The 16,485-nt window shown below is 50.7% G+C and overlaps 1 protein-coding gene across 3 annotated transcripts; it reads left to right on the top strand.

The window, feature by feature from the left end:
- The first annotated feature begins 3,839 nt into the window (after nt 1–3,839).
- On the top strand, nt 3,840–16,221 carry ZNF629 (zinc finger protein 629). Of its 3 annotated transcripts, XM_083471381.1 has the most exons (4): nt 3,842–4,019; nt 4,854–5,110; nt 7,685–7,801; nt 9,924–16,221. In XM_083471381.1, exons 3-4 carry the CDS (start codon nt 7,720–7,722, stop codon nt 13,187–13,189), a joined length of 3,348 nt encoding a protein of 1,115 aa, XP_083327507.1. In that variant the 5' UTR covers nt 3,842–4,019; nt 4,854–5,110; nt 7,685–7,719; the 3' UTR covers nt 13,190–16,221. The 3 variants fall into 3 exon arrangements, 2 of the variants coding, with proteins under 2 accessions (XP_083327507.1, XP_083327508.1); XR_014518533.1 differs by lacking the exons at nt 7,685–7,801; nt 9,924–16,221 and adding an exon at nt 7,468–7,666 and having other exon boundaries at nt 3,840–4,019; XM_083471382.1 differs by lacking the exon at nt 4,854–5,110.
- Nucleotides 16,222–16,485: the final 264 nt, after the last annotated feature.

Raw genomic sequence — 16,485 nt, 5'->3', positions numbered from 1 at the left:
TGACGTAAATGATATGTTGTTTTTTTAGTTGCAATTGGTGCTTGGAAGAGTTTCAACTACTGATCTTCAGCTTTCCAAATGTAATTACATTTAATTGCTGCCTTCTAAACATTCTTTCACCCTTCACTTTTAGGAGGGAAAAATCCCAAGCGCTAGTCTCTGAATTTTTCTCTTTACTTATTTTATTCTTTGCCAAATAGTTGCTTTCTGGCAAGTAAATCTTCCACATGCCCTGCACCTGTTAACACTACCCCTGTGCCCACCTCCTCTTGCCAAAGAATTAAACATAATTGTTTCTGGTTGGGAAGAGGGGCCTTTATTCTTCACTCTGCCCTTTAGGCGAGGACAAAATGTTGTGAGGAAGCGTTGTTCTTTACTTCCAGCTTTGTCCGGAAGACATACACCAGGAGGAAAGGGAACCTCTGAGAGAATAGGCTCTTAAGAGAAAGGCTGGCATTCTTGATTCCTTCCCCAAGTCTGAGAAAGGCAATGAAATCTACTAGTTAGAGTGGGGGGGGGGGAGTTTGGAAATGCCCATTTCACAGAAGAAAAATCGGCAATCCTCATAATGACGCCCCCTCCAGACAAAAGGTAGAACACCTGCACACACCTGTAAACAAATAAAACACAAAAGCAGGCGACGGTCTGCAAAGACCCGGCAACTTCCAACAAACCAAATCCCAAGAAAAAATAAAACCATTGAGAACTGGGAGCGGCAGGGAGCTGGGAGCAGCAAGGGTGTTGTTTGAGAGTGCTGTGGTGCCCACGGGCACCATGTTGGGAACTGCAGAGTTAGCCTGATTCTCCTGTGTTTTGTCACTGGTTCCAGAACAGGGAACCGAGAGCCAACTGGGTTAGAGAGGGCAGCGCTGTGAGCCTGTCAATGCCTCACTTTCTCTCAGAGGGGTAGAAATTAGCTTTTCAATATGCTGGGTAAGGTAGGTGGGCAGCCCTTGCGAACAGCAGGAGAGCTTAGAGCGCCTGAAACACGCCTTCGCAGATTCTTGAGCAATCAAGCTGTTTTCAAGATGTTGATGTGAAAACCCTGAGAAGAAACAGAATGGACATCTGCTTCCTGTTCCCCAGGGATGAGAGACATCCCTCGATTAAGAGTTATCTCATTCACCAGTTTGTGCCTCTTTCACTTGCTTGTAATAAAGACTTATGGGCACACCTGGGTGTACATCTTTTATTTACTGAACTTCAGGATTGCCGTCTCTGCACCGTTTGAGTCTTGGGGCTCTCCTATTCCATAAACTTTGGGTCTGTTCTCTACTGTTATATACAGTGCAAGGTTTCTCTGGAGTTATCCGCCCTCTCTCAGACAGGTATTTCCATGAATTCGTAATGGGTAGCCCTCCAGATTTTGTGGACTACAGCTCCTCACATTCCTGACCATTAGCCACGCAGCTTGTGGCTGATGGGAGTTGGAGTTCAACATCTGGAGGGCACCAAGTTGGCTACCCTTATATGAACATGCAAAAAGGGTTTTCTTCGCAGGGGCTGATATGCCTTTCCATGCTTCGTTGTTCTTAATTATATGCAATTAGATTTTAATAATCGGCCAAGATGTACGCATGCACACCCTTCAGCTAGGCTGCAGCTACAAAAGCAATACTGATGAAGGGACTGATGAAGTCTGATGAAGGGACGTCCTAAGGAAAAGCCGGACATTCCAGGATAAAATCAGAAACTGGGACTGCTTCTGTGAATCCTGGACTGTCCCCACATACCTAAAAGCCCACCTTCTTGGTGGTTCTGCCACCCTCAGAAGCTCAGTCTGGTGGGCCTGGAGAGGGCCTTCTCTGTGGCAGCCCCTGATTTGTGGAACTCCCTCCCCACAGAGGTGCAGCCATCTGGCAACTTCTTTATACAGTTTGGGGCAAATGCTGAAGATACATTTCTTTACCCTGGCCTTTGATACATGAGGCGTACATTTTCAGGTCCCACCCTATGTTTTGTGGTTGTATTTTTAAATAATAAATCTTTAAAGGTAAAGGGACCCCTGACCATTAGGTCCAGTCGTGGCCGACTCTGGGGTTGTGGCGCTCATCTCGCTTTATTGGCATGACTAAGCCGCTTCTGTTGAACCAGAGCAGCGCACGGAAACGCCGTTTATCTTCCCGCCGGAGCGGTACCTATTTATCTACTTGCACTTTGACGTGCTTTCAAACTGCTAGAGCAGGGACCAAGCAACGGGAGCTCACCCTGTCGCAGGGATTCGAACTGCTGACCTTCTGATCGGCAAGTCCTAGGCTCTGTGGTTTAACCCACAGCGCTGTTAATGTTGTGTTTTAACCTCCCGAGGGACCTGAGGATGAAGGGTGGGTAAGAAATTAAAATTATAATTAATAGCAGTAGTCATAACAATCACAGTAAACTAAACAGATGTAACAAGAATAAAATGGTCAAATTAAAATATGATTAGAACACACAGACCAACAATAGCAGATTAGCGCCAATATCATCACCCAACTCCAGGAGGTTAATAATAATCATCTTAAGAAATTTATTACTTATACCCCGCCCATCTGGGTTGCCCCAATCACTCTGGGCAGGCTTCCAACAGAATATAAAAACACAATGAAACACCAGACATTAAAAGCTTCCCAAATCTTGGGGGCAAGTGCAATAAAGACCCTGCTTTGTGCACGTGACGTCTTCACATGGAACAGGGTGAAGGGATGTTCAAAGGAAATCTGTGGATTTTGTCTTTTGGTCTGGGGAATCCCGGCTGTCATCGCTTTCCTTAAATCAACCTGCCTGACTACAGTGAGCAAGCAAGGCTGCCTACCGGCTAATTAAACAATTAAACGCACTCAAGGAGCGCTTGTGTTGGTCTGATTGCTTGATTAAAAAATAATTTCTTCATTAGCCTGGGGAAACACCGTGCTAATTCCAAGAAGAACCACAAACTGCTTCCACACCCTTAGGAGACTCTCTCCCTCTCTCTCTTTGGTGGTGGGCAGCTTTCAACCTCTTGCCCTTTCCCAAAATACGGCTACCACCTCCCACCCTCCCAAATTCCCCACGGCAGCCAGAAATCCAACAGGAGCAGCTTTCTCCAGCCAGATGGAAAAGAAGGACCACAAATTAAATATCTCGCCCCAGGAGGTATTAAAGCTTTGTAAACGAGTCCTTTGCATCTGTAAAAAGAAGAAGAGAGAAATATGCACAACCCACAGACTTAACACATAGAATAAGAGAACAAGAAGAACATACGTTCAAAGAAGATTGGATAAGGTTTATTGAATGTATGGGAAATAATTGTCTATAGCTGAAAACGTTGGCAGCATTAATAGATAAATTCAACAGTGTAAATCAGTTTTGATGGATGCAATGATGGAATATTGAAGGGTATAGTTTTTGTAAATTACGCAGGGATTTATGATAATTAACCATGGAAAGAGAAGAAGGGAAGTCATTGATGTCTTAAGGAAAATGAGTATCTTAAATTGTAAATCAGAAAACTTAGTAAAATTTATATACAAAAAAGAGGAAGGGGGTCGGGGCATTTTGGCTCCCGGTGCTTATTGCTCTGGACCGCTTTGCAGAGGAGCGCCGAGATGATCTGGGAATCCTAGTTCCCCAAATCCACTGCGCTCCTTGGAAATCGAAAGCGCCCACGAGGGCGCAATGCGCCTTCCCGGAGCTGCAGCCAAGCGATTCCTCCCTGAGCCTGCTCCGTCCCAGAAAGCAAGCCAGGAGCCCCGGCCCCGGCCAGCTGCCTCTTCAAATTGAAATGGTTAACCACCATAGAGAAAGCCTCCTCTTTCTCCTTTCCATTCCCTGCCTGCAAGCGGCGGAAGAGGGGGACCGTGCAGAGGAGGGAACTTCCTCTGACTCGCTCCCTCCCAGTCACCCTGAGCCCTGGTGGCTGGTGAGCGGAGACAGGGTTACTGCAGTGCACAGGGAGCTCGGGGCGGGGGGCTCCCCTGGCCTTATGGGGAGGGGGGGTCCCCGTGGGGGGCAAGATCTCCCCAGAGCTGCAGACCTCTGAGGCAGCGGCAGCTGCGATGGTGAGTTTTAGGGCGTCTTGCAAGAGCTGGGAAATGGGTGCATTTCTGTTTTTTGATTTTTTATTTTGCAAACAAAAGAGACGGGCTTTGGCGTTGGCGGTTGTGTGGACAGGCCAAATGCAGGGATTTTGTTTTTTTTTTTGCAAAGGATCAAAACATAAGTCATTATTTAGTGGGCTGGCACCGGGAGATCGGCAGCGTTGTACTTCAGATCACTTCGATCTCCTTGTCGTAGCCTGGGGAGGGGAGTTAGCGACGCGATCCGAGCCCTTGGGTTCCAGCGCGGTTTACTCCAAAGTACGCGTGCATAGGATTGCAGCCTAAAGAGGGATTTTCGTATTTGCTCGGCAAGGCACATTTAAGCAGATGAAGAAGCGTTCCTGATCTGCGTTGTTGATTCTACCCATGAGAACAAGGGGAAGTGCTATTTATTCTGCATTAAGCTTTGTGAAATACAGCGGGTGATGAGTGTTTGTGTGTGTGTGTGTCTTCTGAAGCAGTTGTGGACAGAGAACCACAGTGGGGGTTGCTAAAACCTGGGTTGTCTCATGCCAAAAAAAGGGACAACCTTTTCTGCTCCTTAGCTGTGAATCATCATCTATTAACCCCCTAACTCTGTATAGACCACTGATCCTCCTTGTACAATTCTTCTGTTGCTTTCCCCAACAAATAATAATAATAATAATGATAGTTATAATTATTTATATCCTGCCATTTCCCCTGGCAGGGACTCTGCGTGGGCTACAGATAAAATAAGAACAGCTAAAAACATACGGAAAAAAACATGGAAAACAATTAAACATTAGTATAATTAAAACTCTCTTTCTCTCTAAGATATTTTAAATGCATACAGACAGTTGCAACAAAAACAGCATGGCACCGGCCCACTTATTAAAAGCAGTTGGTTCCCAAACACTTGTTGGAGCAAGAAAGTCTTCACCTGCTGACAGAAGGACAAGGAGGAAGCCAGTCTAACTTCTCTAGGAAGAGAGTTCCAAAGTCTGGAAGCAGCCACCAAGAAGGCCCTGCTGCCTTTGAGCGTGACAGAACCGAGAGATGGGTCTCCCCTGAAGATCTCAGAACTCGGCCAGGTTTGTGTGGACAGTAGTTTTCATTAACAAGTTTTGCATTAACGTAAGATCAGCAGTAAAAACGCATTTCAGAGTATATACAGGGATAGCCCATGTGGTCCGCCAGAATTAGTTCAGCAATGTCCAGAGGGCCACAGGTTCCTTGTTTGTTTGTTTTTTAATTAAAAAAATATGAAAGGGAGCTCTTTGGACATTTGCGAAGCCCATCGCACAACTCTTTAGCTGAGATAAACCTGTGCAGCACAATCCTAAACTTTGTTTACGCAGAAGGAAGTGCCACCATGTCCAAGGGGACTTATTCCTGAGTAAGGGGCGAGATCTGCCAGAACGAGCGGTTAAGATGCAGCTGATCTCTGGCTCAGCCAGCTGCCCACTGCTCAGTGGCAAAGCGAGTGTTCTGCATGCAGGCATGGTCCCAGGCTCAATGGCTGGCATTGCCAGTTGCAAGACATCTTGTGTGTGGGGATGGGGAATCTAGCAGGGCTGGGCAAGACCTTGGCTTGGGGCCCTGCAGAACTGCCTGGGCCAGAATAAACCATGCGCTCCACTTGTGCTAATGAACTAAGAGTCTGACTCAAAAAGAATTGCATCTCTGTGAGGGGGAATGGGGGTCCCCTCTCAATTCTCAGCACCCTTAACAAATGACAGTTCCCAGGATTCGGGGTGTGGGCGTGGGGACTGTTTAAAGTGGTATAAAGGTAAAGGGACCCCTGCCCATTAGGTCCAATCGTGACCGACTGGGGTTGTGGCGCTCATCTCGCTTTATTGGCCGAGGGAGCCGGCGTACAGCTTCCAGGTTATGTGGCCAGCATGACTAAGCCGCTTCTGTTGAACCATACCAGCGCACAGAAACGCTGTTTACCTTCCTGCCAGAGCGGTACCTATTTATCTCCTTGCACTTTGACGTGCTTTCAAACTGCTAGGTTGGCAGGAGCAGGGACCGCACAACGGGAGCTCACCCTGTCACGGGGATTCGAACCGCTGACCTTCTGATCGGCAAGTCCTAGGCTCTGTGGTTTAACCCACAGTGGTATAGCAGTGCTTTAAATGTACTGTGCGGATGTGGCCTTCACCTTCAGTGTTAAAGTGTCTGTTTGTACGTACTTCATACTTGCAAACCATTTGGAATCTGCCCACTTCCCTGCTTTAAATTGATAATTATTATTTTCTCTTTTCCCCACTTCCCCCCCTTTGCGAATTGTGGCAAGTCCCCATCACGAGGGCAGCGTAAATTAAGAGCACATGGCGCTAAGGAACCAGGGAGTGAGGACTTTGTATCTGGACTTGGCCCTCTCTCAAGTGGGCGTTTGCTGCCAGTTCCCAGCTGCCAAGGCTGAGTTTCCTAGTAGCCTCTAGAGACAAAGGCAGAAACAGGACCTGTCCCTCGCACGTGTGTCTTTACTAAGGTGCTAGAGCTGTTTGGGTCCTTGGTGGCTTCCCTGTTTTGCACAGACCCTCTGCTGTGCTGGGTCCCTTCGCTTGTCGGCGTCTTTGTGATAAGGGCTTGAAACTGGGGCAACAAATCTCAAAGAAATTGTCCCAAGTAAAAACAGCAATATCTGCTTGGCTGTGCCGTTGTTCCTGGGTTAGACTGATGGGGCAAAGAATCACATGAGTGTTAGGTTAGCTGTCCATGTTTGCTTTACATTCTGGATAGATATCTATATTTATAAATATAAAAACAAGCTTTTTGCATTCTGCTGTGCTATAGTGGAACCAACTGGAGGTGTGAATGCTATATTGTGTGCATTGCTGTTTTGTATATTTTTGAACCACCCTGAGTGAGCCATTGCCACAGCTGCGACTCTCCCGCTTTTTGGTTAGCAACTGGAGAGCCAGGAATCTCTTGGACCTAGGAATGTTCAGTCCATGGTGCCCCCTCTCTATGGGCTGGGCTGGCAGAGAACAGGATGCTGGGTAGTGGGTGTCACCTATGGAGCTAATGTTCCCCAGTCTCTTTCTTTTTTGGGCGATGCATGTAGCTTTTTGTTTTTAAAGACGTGCCCGTAGATGCCAAAATCATGCCACTAGCTATGCTGGCAACATGTTACCTGCAGGATCAGTCTTGAGAGGATTTCTGGTGGGAGTGTGCAATTACGTTGTGTTTTTGGGGAGAGTGCAGCTACGTCCTGCTTATGGGGAGAGTGCAATTATGTCCTGCTTATGGGGAGAGTGCAATTACGTCCTGTTTATGGGGAGAGTGCAACTACGTCCTGCTTATGGGCATAGCTCATCATGGCTACCAGCCCTTAATAACCTTCTTGGTGAATTTGTCTAATCCCCTTTAAAAGCCATCTCAAGTTGGCCATCAATGCTTCCTGCAGGAGCGAGTTCCAAACACTCTTGTTTGCTTGCAGCTCTCTGTGATCAGGGGATGATTGGCACCAAGGAGCGAGCTGCCTTTCACTGGTATTGATCTCCTATTACGTAGAGGAACCGCCGAATTCCCCAGCACACGGCCTGAATGCGACTGATATGGCTTAGTGCTGTTGACCCTGATAGAAAGGAGATTTCTCAACATCTCGGGTAAGGCGCATGGACTTAGCCTGTTGTTTTTCACTCTTGGGTCTGCAGGTCCCCTAGAAAATGCTCCTGCCGCAGCATCCCACATGGATGGAACAAAGGAGGCAAGCGATCCTGACGGACCTGGAACTTTGGAGGAAGGGGAGACCCTGAGAATCACCCATGCAGGTGGGAAAGATGAAAGTGGAATGGCTTGTCTTGAAAAGAGGGGATATAAGGTCCATACCACCATCCCTCTCATGCCATTCATCTGGGATTGGAGGGCTCAAGACCCACCTCTCTCTCCCATCCATATCCATTGCAACACATATTTCCCCCTCTCCTTCCAAAGGTTTAGATTTCCCCAGCCACACCCCACTTTTCTTCCCAGGTTGTTTCTTGAATTCTAGGATTTCGCTCTTATGAAATCTTCCATTCCTCAAAAGTCAACAAATTGTGACTTCCTACAACTCCCACTTCCATCAGGCTCTCTAACCTCACCTATAGATCAAGGATGGGGAGTCTGTAGCCCTCCAGATTTTGTTGGACTCCAAATGCCATCAGCCCCGGCCAGCAGGGCCAATGGTCAGGGATGGCGGGGGTTGTAGAATCTGCGTTCTGTGTTCATTTAAGAGCAACAGCATTTAGATACCGCTCATGATTCAAGAACGTTTCAAGTCCTTTACAACCAAAAGACATATTAATTAAAGGCAACGTATTAAATGGCGACGAATAACTTGATGAATTAAACAGCAACATCCATCATTAACTCAAGTGCATGAAGCACTGACGGGATCCAAAAGACCAGCCAGTTGTTGAGTTTGTGTGTGTCTAGGAAACTGCATAGGGACGTGGGTGGTGCTGTGGGTTAAACCACAGAGCCTAGGACTTGCCCATCAGAAGGTCGGCAGTTCGAATCCCCGCGACGGGGTGAGCTCCCATTGCTCTGGCCCTGCTCCTGCCAACCTAGCAGTTTGAAAGCATGTCAAAGTGAAAGTAGATCAATAGGTACCGCTCTGGCGGGAAGGTAAACGGCGTTTCCGTGCATTGCTCTGGTTCACCAGAAGTGGCTTAGTCATGCTGGCCACATGACCCGGAAGCTGTACGCCGGCTCCCTCGGCCAATAAAGAGAGATGAGTGCCGCAACCCCAGAGTCGGCCATGACTGGACCTAATGTTCAGGGGTCCCTTTACCTTTACCTAGGAAGCTGCATGGGGGCAGCAAGTCTGTGTGGGAGGTATTAATTAGCATGCAACAAGTAGAAGATAAAACAAAAGCTTCCCGATTTAATAACTTGTCTGGTCTGGGGAGGAAAATACTCTTCCTAGCTTCCAAATGGGTGATTAGTTAAACCAGGGGTCTGCAACCTGCGGCTCCGGAGCCGCATGTGGCTCTTTTACACCTTTGCCGCAGCTCCGGGGCAGATACTAGCGAGGGGAGGAGGCGCATTGTGCGCCCCGACACTCCCCACTGTGGCGGGCGCTGTACTGGCTGTGACGTTGCATGGGGCGGTGCGTGCGTTAGTCACACACCGTCCCGACGTCACCTTCCCAGTTTTGCAGCTCCCAGGTTTTTTTTTCTTCAGAAACGGGTCCAAGTGGCTCTTTTTGTCTTAAAGGTTGCAGACCCCTGAGTTAAACACTCGAGCTGATCCAGAACCAAGTCCATGGGGTCTCCCCAAAACAGAACGGTACTGGGAAACAAGCTCAGTTCCAGGGTGGCTAGAAATGGGAAAGATGGGCTTACAAGGACGTGGGTGGCACTGTGGTCTAAGCCACTGAGGCTTACCGATCAGAAGGTCGGTGGTTCAAATCCCCATGACGGAGTGAGCTCCCGTTGCTCTGTCCCAGCTCCTGCCAACCTAGCAGTTCGAAAGCACATCAAAGTGCAAGTAGATAAATAGGTACCGCTGCAGTGGGAAGGTAAACGGCATTTCCATGCACTCTGGTTTCCATCACAGGGTCCCGTTGTGCCAGAAGTGGTTTAGTCCTGCTGGCCACATGACCTGGAAAGCTGTCTGTGGACAAACGCAAGCTCCCTCGGCCTGAAAGCAAGATGAGCTCTACAACCCCCTTAGTCACCTTTGATTGGACTTACCCGTCCAGGGGCCCTTTAGCTTTACCTTTTTTACCTTTACCTTTAGATGGGCCTGTACTCTGAGGCTGTTTTGTATGTTGAAGGGAATCCTGTGTGGATGGCGTCCCAAACCTTTGCATAGCTGAGCTCTGGCAGATTAAAGTTTCTGCCTGTTTCAGGTTATTTGAGACCTCCCCATTTCTGATTCCTTTTTCCTTCTTTGCCTCTTTGCCAGGCGATGCTGCGAAGATGGAACCCTTGAAGGAGGTGGAGGAGGAGGAGGAAGAAGAAGAAGAGGGCATTTTATGTATGGAGCCCGGACGCCGCATCGGGGATGACGACTCGCTGGCTGCGGCCCCTCCGCAACGCGGGAAGGGGGAGCGCCCGTACCCCTGCGGCGAGTGCGGGAAAGCGTTCAGCCAGTGGTCGAAGCTGGTGCGCCACCGGCGCATCCACACGGGCGAGCGCCCCAACACGTGCGCCGACTGCGGCAAGTCCTTCACCCAGAGCTCCCACCTGGTGCAGCACCGGCGGACACACACGGGCGAGAAGCCCTACGTCTGCGGCGACTGCGGCAAGGCCTTTTCCTGGAGCTCCAACCTGGCCCAGCACCAGCGGACCCACACCGGGGAGAAGCCCTACGTGTGCCGAGAGTGCGGCAAGGCCTTCTCCCAGAGCACCAACCTCATCAAACACCAGCGCAGCCACACGGGGGAGAAGCCCTACCGCTGCCCGGAGTGCCCGAAAAGCTTCTACCGCTCCTCGGACCTCATCCAACACCAGATCACGCACACGGGCGAACGCCCCTTCAAGTGCGACGAGTGTGGCAAGGGCTTCACCCAGAGTGCCAACCTGGTCAAGCACCGCAAGATCCACGCCGGGGAGAAGCCCTTCCGCTGCAATGACTGCGGCAAGACTTTCATCCAGAGCTCGGAGCTCATCCAGCACCAGCGGACGCACTCGGGCGAGAAGCCTTACCAGTGCCAGGAGTGCGGCAAGCGCTTCGGCCACGGCGCCACCCTGGTCAAGCACCAGCGCCTGCACATGGGGGTGGAGCCGTACCGCTGCGCCGACTGTGGCAAGACCTTTGGGCTCAGCTCGGCGCTGGAGCGGCACCGGCGCTGCCACAGCGAGAGCCGCCCCTACGCCTGCGGGGAGTGCGGGCAGAGCTTCTCGCTGGCCTCCAACCTCACGCTGCATTCGCGCATCCACCGGGGGGAGAAGCCCTACCGCTGCGCCGACTGCGGCAAGTGCTTTGGCATGAGCTCCACCCTCATCCGCCACCAGCGCATCCACACGGGCGAGAAGCCCTACGCCTGCCCTGACTGTGGCAAGGCCTTCGTCCGCAGCTCTCACCTCACGCAGCACCGGCGGACGCACACGGGCGAGCGGCCCTACCACTGCGAGGAGTGCGGGCGGCGCTTCTCCCAGAGCTCCAACCTCATCACCCACCAGCGCATCCACATGGAGGAGCGGCCCCACGTCTGCCACGGCTGCGGGCGGCGCTTCGCCCAGGAAGAGGAGCTGCAGTGCCACCAGCAGCAGCAGGACGGGAAATGCAGCAGCAAAGGAGGTGCCAGAGAGCCAGAGGGCCTGGGGGAAACCTGTGGGGAAAGCCATGCACCGGCATCGCACCCGGAGAGCGGTGCCACTTGCGCCATGTGCGGGCCAGAGTGCAAAGATGCAGCCGGACTCATGCAGCACCAGAAAGGCCACGTCCCCCTCGTCTGCAACATATGCGGGGAGAGCTTCCAAGATGGTGCCAAGTTAGCGCAGCACCAGGAAAGCCACACGTCTTACATCTGTACCGAATGTGGGAGGAGCTTCGGGGACTCCGCTGCCTTAGCCTGCCATCAGGAGAACCATGAATCTTGGATATGTGGCATCTGCGGGCAGAACTGCAAGGACCGCTTGGCCCTGGTGCAGCACCAAGAAGCACACTCGCTGCACATCTGCGGGGCGTGCGGAGAGAGCTTTGTCGACAGCCAGGCACTCGAGGAGCACGAGGAGAGCGGGAGGTGCAAGGAGGACTCCGAGTTCCTGCTTGGCCCAGGATCCCCGAAGACGCCGGTGCGTGGGGATTCCAGGGAGAGCTTTGCTGTCGGGACGGCTCTCGTGCCGCGTAAGGAGGGGGAAGCGTCGTGGGGCTGTCTGGAGCGTGGGGAAGGCTGCAAGGATAGTTCGGCCTTGGAGTACCACCAGCAGAGCCACCGGCAGAGGCCTCACACCTGCTCCAAGTGTGGACAGGCCTTTGCCGATGGCGCAGCCCTCTCCCGCCATCAAATGACCCACATGGAAGCGGATTTGTACAAATGTCCCCAGTGCGAGCAGAGCTTTGAGGGCCTTTTGGCCCTCACTCGGCACCGGGGGGAACACGTCTGCGAGAAGTGTCTGGAGTGTGGCCAGGCCTTTGAGGACCGTGAAGGCCTCTTGCTCCACCAGAAGAGCTTGGGGGACGAAATGCACGGACGTCTTGAATCCAGAGAACCTCCTCGGGCCGACTCAGATCTTGTAACTCAACTGAGCGATCCCATGGAGGAGCCTGCTGACACAGGTTTTACCACAGCCCAGAAAATATTCTCTGGTGACCAGCCCTCCAACGAAAAAGTGGTGTCCAGCCGCCATGAGAGTGTCCCACTGAACGAACAGCCCTTTAGCGACCCCTTGAGGCCTACTTTGCACCAGAGAATCCACCCAAAAGCTCAGACTCTGGACGGTGTCACACCTGAGAGCATCCCTGAAGAAGGGCTGGGCCTCCAGGACAGCTCAGCTCTCGCCTCACAAACCCCACCCGAAGAAGAGGCTGGTCTGGGCCCCCTGGGTGACAGCTCCCTTAAAGTCAGCTTGGTTGCCGCTCCGCTGCAGAAGAGAGCTTCTCCCGCCGACAGGCCTCCTCCGGTCTCCACCGAAATGGCTGCCCTCATCCGCCGCCCGAGCACCAAGCCCTACAAGTGCCATGACTGCGAGCAGAGCTTTGCGGACGCCGGCGGCTTGTCGTGCCACCAGGCCGGCCACACGAAGGGGCGGCTGCTGAAGTGTCCCGAGTGTGGGAAGGGCTTCCCGGAGAGGCTGGCTCTGATCCGGCACCAGATGGAACACACGGTGCAGAAAGGCAGGGTCGCGCGGCAGCTGCCGCCGCCGAGAAACAATCGCAGCAAGGAGAGGGACCCCGGGAGCCCCCTGGAATTCGGGGAGAGCTTCACGGAGATCTCGGCTGTCCTTTTGCAGAGGGAAAACCACGTCTCTGAAAGGGGCGCATCGCTGCGGCCGAAGGATCGTGGTGGGGACGGGAAGCAGAGTTTAGGCGACCCTTTGCAGACCACGGAGCCCTACTTCCACCTTGATTTGGGGAAAGCCTCGGGTGCCGGGGGAGTGCTGGGCCAGCGCCATGGGCAGCAGGAGAAGGGCAGATACTTTGGGCACTCTGAGCCTGGGAAGATCTCCCGGAACAGCTCGATATTGCTGCAGCACCTCCAGAGCCACACGGCAGAGCAGCCCTGAAGCGCTGGGGGATTGTCTTGGTGGGATTTGGTCAGTACCAGGCAGGTGTGACCTGCGATGCTCTGTCTTCTGTCGATGGTCAAAGCTGAGGGTGGGGTGTACATAGGGGTAAACTGGGGCAACTCAGTCTGCCCAGGGTTGGAGACATGCCCTCGATGGAGAGAAGATACTACGGACATTATTATTATTATTAGGGTGGGGGTCTGTGCAGATGCGCAGAATCGAAACGGGAGGTGCTGCAGCAAACAATGCAAGTTGGGGAAACCCTCGAGGTTCTTTACCAGCAAAATACACAGTGGCTCTTCCTTTTCAGGTATTTTTCCCTTCGTTCCTCCCTGGTTTTCCCTCTGAATCAGATGAGCTCAAGTCTCTTTGAAGGGTAGCTAAGCTTGTGGTCCTCCGGATGTTGCTGGACTACAGCTCCCATCATTCCTGACCATGCCTGCTGGGGCTGATGGGAATTGAAGTCCTAGCAACACCTTGATAGCTTCAGCTTAGTCCCCCCCCCTTTAAAACATGGAAATAGCCAGGAGCTGACAGCAGGTGGCCTTGTACAAAAAGTGGAACGGTTTCTCTCTCTCTCTGTGTTTCTGTATCTGGTGGGAGGGCTAGTTTCCAAAGTCCATCTTTCTCCCCCTGCAATTTTTTATTTTTGGTATTTCCTATAAGAGCTATTCCAATGCAGACAGATTTTGTGAAATAAAGTGAGATAGGAGGGTTTTTTTTTTAATCACCTGAAAATACAACATACTGGAATGGCTCATTGGGGTACGTTCTGTATCTCCTCCTGCTTGCCACATGTGGTCGGTTCTCTGTTCTGACCACACTTAGCAGGATGCTGAGGGTGGTTTTAGGTCTTTGAATGTGAGTTTGCTTCCTCCTTCCATGACATGCTTGCTTCCCGGTACACAGCATCAAGTAAACCAAGATATTTCACTGTCAGCCTGTCTCCTCCTGCCCACCAGCTTTTCTCCAACCTCACATTTCCACTGTTCCATCCCGTCTGCTTTCAGGTGAAAACACTGATGATCAGAAATGGATTTTTGTGTACATGTATCTCTGACTTCTACTGGGTGTATTTCTTTTTCTGTGGGTAGAGGGGGTTCCTAGTTAGATTTAAAAACATAAAAATACCCCCCATCCCTGTACATTTTAGGTTTGCTTAGTCATTCAGTGCCAACGTCTACCTCACCAATCCACGTTGAGGTCTTTGCTCATAGAAAGTGCTGTAGAGTTGATAAAGTAATAATCCTCAAAGACAAACACAATCTGTGGAACTCCCTGACACAGGAAATATATGGCAGCAGACTCTTAATTTCCCCCATCTAGACGAAAACACATTTTCTGAATCTCTGAATGCTGTTCTTTTCTTACCTGTTTGCAATCCTATAATAATTAATAGTAATAATTTATTATTTATACCCCACCCATCTGTCTGGGTTTCTAGACTTCCTTTACACAGGAACAGGGCCCATTTAATTCAGTGGGGCTGACTTCTGAGTAGGAATGTGCTGTTAGGTTTTTCCTAATACATTTCAAGCAAGCAAGCAAGCAAACAAACAGATCTCCCTTATCCTAGCACAGCTTTGATTTTAAACTTCTTCCCCAGTGCTGGCATCTACCTCACCCATTGAAGTGAGCTGAGGCGCGATCCTTGACAAAGCAGAAAAAGTGGCTGCTTGCGTCAGGTGGAACTCCTGGCCACATGATACCCATAGTAAGATGGAGAGCTTAGTAGCATGGACAAGGAGACCAGCCATGACATGGGTAGATTCCAGCACAGTGTACAAGACCCACCTTGGAAAATGTAGAGCAAGGGTGGGGAAGCTTTGGTTATCCAGATGTTGTTGGGACTACGATTCCCATGGACTATTGGCCATTCATACTGCGGCTGATGGGAGACGTAGTTCAGCAATATCTGGAGGACCAGAGGTTCCCCACCGCTGCTACATAGAACTAGCCAGTTTACACATTCATTGTGACTGAAGCTCCTCTAAACCGCCCACAGCAATAGTTCACAGTGTTGTCCTCGTCCTCCAACCCACAATGTACTTCAGCTGAACCTACGCAGGCTCCTGGCCTGTTCACTCTACGGTTAAATGGGGCTACTCTAGATCAGCAGGGGTGCAATCCTGATGCATCCTTTGCTGCTTCGTTCTTGCTATTTTCTGAACTTCCAATGAAGACGGGCGCCATTTGAACTGTTGTTTGTACGTGTGGGCTGCTTCTTGTTGTAGCCCTGCAGAGATCTCCTGCAATGGGCGTGCCATGTGGCTGCACCAGGGACCTGCACGATTGTACAGGCAGGCTTAGTAGCTGCCGAAGGTGGACCGGTTCCAAAGGCATCTCTGAAGCAGCATGCAAACCTTGGTTTCTCGTGCAGAGCCCAGATGCAGAACAGAAGACTGTGTGTCCCAGAATCCTTTGTGCCCTGCGCAGGCTGGTCAAATGTACCTTTGGCTGCCCCTGGTTTGGATGAGAGACCACCGGAAGCTTTCTGCATCTCCTGAGCGGGATATAATTGAGTGTTAATTCAATCAATGCTTTTCCTTGTGTTTCCCTCCACCCTTTCCTTTGGCCTCATCATCTTCCTTTCCTCCCCAGCCTTATTTGCTGGGGCTGTCCTGTTTGTTTCCAGCAGCACAATCCTAGGCCTGTCTACTCAGAAGTAAGCCCCGCTTTGTTCAGTGGGGGGTTTACTCCTAAGTAAGTGTGTGCTGGATTGTAGCCTTAAGCACTCATCTTTTGTAACTCAGGGCGAACATCTCATCTCCCCGCCCCCCACCGAAAATGTCTCCTGTAGCATCCAAATGATAACTCTCTAGGAATCTCTCCATATATTTATGTCTGCGACTGTTAGTTTTGAAGGGGTTGTGGTAGCAAAGATTCCTTACCTCTTCCCTGACCTGTCCAAGGATGGTTCCCCCCCCCTTGATGGATTCAATTCTGTGGTTTGTCACTGAATTTTCTCTGTAATTCTAGGAATGTATCAACCCTGAGACTAATACAAACTCAAAATTGGTTTATTCAGATTGTTTTTGTGTTGGCGTAATTATTACTTCCTCCGGTTTTGCATATAAAAGTGAAGGGGGCACAGATTAAAAACAAACATACCAGGGCTGCTGTTTTTGTTGTTGATTAACTGATATATTTGGGGCTGCCGTTTTTAGCTGATTAATTGACATAAAGCTATTTTGAAAGGCAAAAGAGCTGCCCTCTGTTCTGATTTTAAAATAGCAGCATAGTCAGCAGCCACGCCACCTTTCTGTGATCACACACACCAGTCATGCATATTT

Source organism: Podarcis liolepis, assembly GCF_965112155.1.
Source record: "Podarcis liolepis genome assembly, chromosome: 13".
Classification (NCBI taxonomy): Eukaryota; Metazoa; Chordata; class Lepidosauria; order Squamata; family Lacertidae; genus Podarcis; species Podarcis liolepis.
Note: the sequence above shows the minus strand (reverse complement) of the source record. Positions and strands in the feature narration are given on the sequence as shown.

What these genes read in the sequence shown, in the direction of transcription:
- ZNF629 (XM_083471382.1), top strand. Translation starts at nt 7,720, where the DNA reads ATGGATGGAACAAAGGAGGCAAGCGATCCTGACGGACCTGGAACTTTG. An exon ending in CCTGAGAATCACCCATGCAG is followed by an intron (nt 7,802 to 9,923) that starts GTGGGAAAGATG and finishes CCTCTTTGCCAG; the next exon opens with GCGATGCTGCGAAGATGGAA.